The 7,323-nt window shown below is 52.9% G+C and overlaps 1 protein-coding gene across 1 annotated transcript in view; it reads left to right on the top strand.

Moving 5' to 3' along the window:
- MAVS (mitochondrial antiviral signaling protein) overlaps positions 1-6,127 on the top strand; it is an 8,593-nt gene extending 2,466 nt beyond the window's left edge. Inside the window, exons 6-8 of the mRNA XM_057369314.1 lie at positions 1-400; positions 1,429-1,577; positions 2,054-6,127. The exon at positions 1-400 is cut by the window's left edge and continues 25 nt beyond it. Coding sequence (XP_057225297.1) covers positions 1-400; positions 1,429-1,577; positions 2,054-2,713 — 1,209 coding nt within the window. The 3' untranslated portion in view covers positions 2,714-6,127. The remainder of the gene's footprint in view (positions 401-1,428; positions 1,578-2,053) is intronic.
- Positions 6,128-7,323: the final 1,196 nt, after the last annotated feature.

Below are 7,323 nucleotides of genomic sequence, written 5' to 3'. Positions count from 1 at the left end.
CCAGAGCAGGGCCGGGACTGGCTGAGCCGCCGGCCGGTGTGTGTGGACAACGGGTTTTTTGGGAACGCCAACCACCTGCACCGTGGCACGCCGGGCCTGGCCCTGGGYGGGTCTGTTCCATCCAGGGATGCAGGTGCCACTCACAGCCCCGAGCAGCCCAGGAACGAGCCTGAAGAGAACTCGGATGTCTCCACAGCATCATCCCCACGTCTGGAGGGGGCCACTCGTGTGGGGCAGCAAGCCCCAAACTCACTGCCAAAAAAGCAGCCCGTGCCAAGCTCTGGGCACGGTGAGCCCACGAGCAGCTTYGTGGATGTGCGCAGCCCTCTCCTCATACAGCAGCAATTTGATGCTGAGAAGAAGCAGGCTGGGATGCTGCGAGAGCATCGAGGGAGTGCAGGTGGGTTTCCTTCCTGGCAGAACCCACTAGGGAGCAGGAGGTGCTACTGAAAGCCCCTCACTGCAAGAAAGAAACTGGGATGTGCTGGAGYCTGTCCAGAGAAGGGAATGGAGCTGAGAAGGCTCTAGAGCACAGGTCAGATGAAAAGCAGCTCAGGAAGCTGGGGGAGGGTCAGCCTGGAGGAAAGGAGGTTCAGGGGGGACCTTTTCACTCTAGAACACACTGACAGGAGAGTGGATCAAGATGTGGGTTGGGCTCTGCTCCCAGGTAACAAGCAACAGGAGGAGAGGAAATTTGTGCCAGGGYAGTTTAGATTGGATAGTAGGGAAAATTTCTTTATGGAAGAGACTGTCAAGCACTGTAAAAAGTTGTCCAGGGGAGTGGACTGTCCCTGGAGGGATTTAGAAGACATGTAGATTTGGCACTTGGAGGCATGGGTTAGTGATGGCCTTGGCAGTGCTGGGGAAATGGTTGGAATAGAATAGAATAGAACAGAACAGACTGTTTCATTTGGAAGGAGCCAGCAATGATCATTTTATCCAAGTGCATTGGGTTTTTTTTGTCAGTGGAGTAGCTTTGGGGTGTGAAATTTCTCCCCTTCCCCTGGTTTGCAGAGATGTTTGTGTCCTGCATCTGGGGGAGTTTTAGTATCTTCTACRTTCCTTGCCCATGGGTGTCATAGAATCAGGATGAAGCCCTCCCCTCCACTCCAGAGACACCCATCCCTAGCAGCCTTTTCCCCTCCACCGTATGGGGTCAGCCCCTCCTGGCTGGGGGGCATGGAGTTCCAGGAGCCTAAAAGCCTCTGCTTCCACTGGTGCTCCCCAGCCCTGAGCCCACCCTTCATGAGTTACCCGCAGCTGCAGGGAAAGCTCAGATGCCACAACAGAGCCAAAGCCAAAGGGCACTGGGTCCTGCTCCCTGTGCCACCCCCTTGGGGACTGTCCTGTCACACTGTCCTTGACRAAGACAATCTCGCCTTTTAGACCTCCTGGTTTACACAATATGCTTTGTTTTCTCCCTGGCAGATGCTTCAAAAACTAGCCTGGTTGCTACACCAGTGCCCAGAGACACTTCCCTATCCCTTGGCACCTCTGTGAAGTCTCCTACAGAAGAGAAGAAACTGCCCATTGGGAACAGAGCCAGCAGCATCCCATCTGTGCCAACAAAGGAGAAAGTAGGTGACCTTTCCTCTTGTCACTTGCATTTCATTCATGTCTGTGTGAACGCCCCCTGGTTGGGAGATTTTCTTTTGCAGTGTCATGTCTTGAGCTGCTGATGAGTTTATTCAGGGATTTTTCATCCCCCACTGTGTTCACGTTACCATCCAGATGCTATATTGTGAAGCATGGGAGAAGGGAGCCAAACTGTTGGGCTTTGACTCCTTATTTCTCCTCCTTGACTTGCAAGTCAGTCTTTTTTTGCCTTCTAAATGCTCTTTTCCAYTGCTCTYCTCACTGCCTGCCTACCCTTCCTGYCTGCCTCCCTCCTTCCCTCCTTCCTTCAYCTCCCTCTTACCTGTGACCCAACCTTGTTAGTGGCAGGAGATGTGGGGGCTGAACGTTCAGGTGGGTTTGTGTGGGACCTGTGTGCCCAAGACCAGGCCAGTGGATGCTTCCCTTGGCACCCAGTCCCTCTCCTTGTCTCCCAAAGRTGCTCCCGGCCTTGGCAAACCCTGTCCTGGGCACAGCCGTGGTAGGAGGCTCTGAAGGCATGGCTGGGAGATCGGCTTCCCGGGTGAGCTCTGCCACGAGCATCTGGGCGTCTCACRGTGATGAGGAGAAGGATGAGGAGTTCAGCAAGCCCGGCGTCCTTGTCTCTGTGCCTCAGRGTAGCCCAGAGGTGGCTGGCAGATGCCCGAGCTCTCAGAAGCCCAGCAAGCCCCATTCTGAGGCCTCCAGTAGCCTCGGCCTCAGCAGTGACCCAATCCTGGTGAGCACAGATAGCCTGAGCTCAGGAGGAGCATTCCCCAGAGTCTCTTCAGTTTGTGCAGACCCCAGGRGAAAGGAAGCATCTGGAGCAAGCAGAGACTCCAGTCCTGCTCCAAGCTGGGACAGCACCACCCTGGGCACCCATCAGGTCCACGTGGATCATCACCCCAGCCCCCAGCTTGGAGCCAGCARTGATGGCGTTGGTGCTCTTGGAAGCCCCCTGAATTTCAACTCTGGCAGTGGCTGTGAGACTGCCACCAGCTCACCTCAGGCCGAAGTCCTCTGTGGGGACAGCAGTGGCCTGTCCCTGCTGTACATCCTTCCAGCTGTTGGCATCATTTCTGCCATGGCATTTGCTGTGTAYGCTCGGCTGCGGAAATAGTGGATGGGATGCTACGACCGTGAYGCAGCCAGGGGGATTCCTCTGGCAGCAGGATTTTGGCCAACGCGTTTGAAGCCTCAAGAGTAGTGGGGGTGCAGTAGGGGCATTGTTAAATCTCCTTCTGGAAGATTCTGCTGGAAGAGGCCTTGGTACATGATGCTGTTGGGTTTGGTCTGTTCCCTCCCATTTCCCAGCCATCTTCTTGGCTGTAGCCTTCTCTTTTAACACCCATGGAGGAGAAGGTCTCGCTCCAAAGTGATCCATTGAGTCAAAGAAGAAAGTCCTCATGGGGATTCTCCATGTCTTCTTTGTTTGGTCCCAGGAGGCCTCAGGGAAACATATACTGGTGATCCAAAGGGTGACCTCCTATATGCAGCACAGTCAGGAGAGGTTTAGCAGGTATCCTGTAACAGTGGAGGTGGTTTTCTTGGCTCTGCTCATCTTGGCTTGAAAATGTGCCCAAGGGTGGGTGCAGCAGCCTCCATCGGATGTCTCATGTTCAGTTTGCCTTACTTAGTGTCTGACTCTGCTGCAAGGACCTTTGATGGGCTCTGCTGCTCCTTCTGGRTTTGCTTCATGGAACACTGATGCTGGGGATAAACATAAGAGTCAGGAAAGAGCTGCATCTAACCAGTGTTCTCAAGGATCATCCTCATTTTACTCCCTCCAGACAGGGAAAGGGGGTTCTGCTTTAAGAGGAATGTTTCAGGCAATGCCAACATTAAGCAGACTTGGTCCCACAAAGGGTTGTTGGGTGTCTTTGATTTTTAGGCTGGATTTTTGGAGCTTGGCGGGAAGAATAGATGGAGTTCTTCTTGCCTCTCCTGATACCAGTTGCTATTATGGGATAGGGGTATAGGAGCCTTCTGCCCAGGCTGGGACACAAACAGGATCAGCTGCACATTGCAGGGAGGCCATAGCAGAGTCTGAGATGCTCTGGGCTCCAGAATGATCTTGTAGCACCTTCCAGTGACTAAAAGCCTTGGAACAAAGTRGTCTGGGGGAAGGTGTCCCTAGSCATGGCAGGGTGGTGGAATGAGATGATCTTTAATGGCCCTTCCAACCCAAACCATTCTGTGATTCTAAAATACACTAAAGCAGTAAAGAAGCAAGAGCCTGGATTAGTTGTGTTGCTCCGGGTTGCTCCAAGTCCCATCCAACCTAGCCTTGAACATTTCCAGGGATGGGGCAGCCACATCTTCTCTGGACAACCTGTGTCTGTGTATCACTACCCACACAGGGAAGAATTTCTTACCAGTATTCCACCTAATTCTGCCCTCTRACAGTGGKAAGCCATTCCCYTTCGTTCTGTTACTCCAGGTCCTTGTCCAAAGTCCCTCTCCAGCTCTCCMTAGCCCCTTTAGGAAGGGGCTCTAAGGTCTCCCTGGAGCCTTCTCTTCTCCAGGCTGAACAGTGTCAGTTCTCCTAGCCTGGCTCCAGAGCAGMGGAGCTCCAGCCCTCAGTTTCTCTGTGGCCTCCTTTAGACCCACTCCAGCAGCTACACATCCTTCTTATGTTGGGGCTGCAGAGCTGGACACAGCACTGCAGGTGGGCTCTCACCTGAGCAGAGCAGAGGAGCAGAATATCTTTCCTCACCCTGCTGTGTCCAGTAGCTTACTCATCCTGAATTCCCACTGTTAGCACAGCTTCCCAAAATCTGCTCTTCCTGCTGGCAGGGAGCAGGAGGGAGCTCAGCCCCCGGGGGCTCATCATGCCCRGAGCTTGGCCTGCACTGGGAAAGATCTGTCAGCCCTGAATGGTTGCTCCTCCCTCCTAACACTTTCCTTCTGCCCAAAAATCCAASAAGTGCCTCCATAAAACTAAGGACAACCAATGTAGCAAGAGGGAGGTGTTGGTTTTGGTGTGTCAGGGCTGCTTTCCAGAAGAGCTCAAAGTGTTCATTCCTTGCTCAGCGCCTGGTGCTGAAGGACGAAGGGATAGTCCTTTTAAACACACTCAGGCCTCTCTGCCAGGAGAGGGAATGTGGGGACTGCTCTTCCCATTAAAGATAACACGGTTATCATTCCCTAACAAGAAGGGGCACTTGCCTTCTCCACACTTTTTGTAATTCAGGGGACATCCAGGAGATCCCAAAACGGCCGCATCCATACCAAGGCCCTCTTCGCTGATGCTTTATTTGCCTGTGAAATTATTCCCAAGTTTTTCCATACATTTAAGCAACAGCTTGTACGCTTTGCCTTTTCATGTCAGATTTCTCTTGTGAAACAGCTGATTTGTCACCACCTCAGACTGGGAAAAGCACATGTTCAGATTGCTGCTGTGATGTGCCGGGATTTTCACAGCTGTTATGTAGCACTTTAAAGCCTCATTGGCAGGAGATGGTGCAGGAGGGAGTTGTGTCCTTGCACATCTTTTACTAACAGGCTAAAAAAACCTTTTACTAACTAAAATAAATTGGTTTKATGCTTCACACTTGACTTCTTGTGATTTGTGAGATGAAAAGCAGGAAGTTGATGCTGTGGCTGGAGGGAATGCTCTGAAAGGCTCTGTTGGCAGTGACACAGAGAAACTGAGGCCATTGGTACCAGGAAGAGGTGACAGCCAGGTTTCAGGGACAGCTTCCAGACCTCATTTCAGAGCAAGCACAGGTACTGGTCCAGAGAATGCCTAGCATGGCAGGTCCTCTCCCTGTCAGTGGTAGCATGCCCAGGATGAAAAAAAGGAAGGTGGTTCCCATGAGTTGCCAAGTTAGGATGTTGGTTTTGTCAAAGAGGAACTTYTCAAGGAGGAGAAATGCASCAAACAGCTGCAAAATGCTGCAAGYTTGAAGGGTCTTGGAGAGAAAGAGAGCCATGGGGAGCTGTGGCTGGAAGGGAAGAACCCTTGGGTAACCAGGTGGGTATAGTGCACAGATGTGTGCTGAGCTGGATGGTGCCCACCAAAACCAGGATGCTGCTTYATTCATTATCCAGATTCTCCCGTGTTTTCTGGTTGTTTTCTATCTCAGGATCCTGCACAGAAAAGGGATCCTTTTCCATGCTGGGCCACCTTAGCCATGCTGGGTTCAGCTCTGGAGGTGCCTGCTCCCCAGGTTTCTCATCCCCAGGCACCCCCTGAGTGCCTTTTGAGAGCAAACAGGAAGCTTTTGGGAGGGAACAGCCCTTTTGTGTGCCYTCTCCACACTGCCAAGGGTTCTGCTGTGTCCCAACTGAGACGCCCCACAAGCTCCCCTCGCTTTCTGCTTTTCCAGCTCTTACAGCCCAGATGTGTGAAACATGTTCAGCAAGGTTGAAAATACTCAGAGCTTCAGGTGGCAGAGCTCASTGAGTTCCTTTTTTACCCAAAAGAAGGCAACACTCCTCTGAAGGAAGTTATTTGTGTTCAGAGAGCTCATCCTTTATCTCCTGTCGCTGCCAACCCCATTTATCCATTTCCTCCACTCACCCAACAGGATATTAAAATACACCAACTAAATTTGATCAGTCTCTTTGTCCTGTCTTTGCCCTGGCAACCGAAATTCAGCAAATTCTCGTGGAAATTATCACACCCTTGTGGAATGTTGGTCACTGATCCYTCTGGTATCGAATTAATGCCTGAGGATTGTGGTGAGCTGGGATTACCCTGGGGCAGGTGAGGAGCACCGTGGTCATTGGGCTGCAATTCCACTGCTTGGTGTGCTCTAGGTGTGGCAGACAACAATTAATATTCCACACGGGAATCTCTATCACACTACAACTGGAGCTGTTACGGCATCCTGTAGTCTGGGAATTTGCGTTTTCCTTATGAATTTTCATCTTACTGGTTGTTGCTTACACCACTCTTCATGGTTGCCTGAATTTTTCTGCCACCTGTTTCTTGCTGTGGTTGTTGATAAACGYGGGGTCAGGTTTTAAAGAACATGATGTATCTGCACTAGGATTATGTTGGGATGTAAAGGAGCATTGAGGATTTTGAGATTTTAGGAAGGAATTATTCCCTGTGAGGGTGRKGAGGCCCTGGCACAGGGTGCCCAGAGAAGCTGTGGCTGCCCCTGGATCCCTGGAAGTGTCCAAGGCCGAGTTGGACAGAGCTTGGAGCCACCTGGRCTWGTGGAAGATGTCCCTGCCCATGGAAGRGGATGGAACGACATGGTCTATGGTCCCTTCCAGGCCGTGGGGTTCAAGCCCGCCATGGTGGATGGCAGACCCGCCCCATGTCCATATGCACCGTTATCAGCATATGCAAATCATATTCAAATCAGGCCCTCCGCGCGGCCAGCCCAGCCGGGGCTACTGCGGTTCTTCCCTTCGCCCCCCTGCGTTGCCATAGTTACCCGAGCTGTCAATCACTATKCCTTGTCCCGCCCCTCCAGTACAGCTCTCTCGGTCATTGGGTAGCTGCCGTGTCAATCTCGTTCCAGAGGAAGCTCATAGGCCAGAGCTGCCGCATATCGACCCGCCTCASCCAGGTACGCGTTTCCGATTGGGCAGCTGCACTTGTCACTGTGCGCGGCAGAGAGGAGGGGGCGGGCCCCGCGCCCCGCGGCCGCGCAATACCCGCCTCCCATTGGCGGAGCCTCCTGTCGCTCAGCGCCGCGGAGGGCGCGGATTGGCGGGCGCCTCACGGGCTGTCCCGCCCCGCGGGGCCGTGCGGCGCAGGCGCGCCGGGGG

The sequence above is a fragment of the Malurus melanocephalus genome, unplaced genomic scaffold, assembly GCF_030028575.1.
Source record: "Malurus melanocephalus ecotype Western Australia unplaced genomic scaffold, MMel_1.1 scaffold_107, whole genome shotgun sequence".
NCBI lineage: Eukaryota > Metazoa > Chordata > Aves > Passeriformes > Maluridae > Malurus > Malurus melanocephalus.
This window is presented reverse-complemented; position numbering and strand designations above follow the sequence as displayed.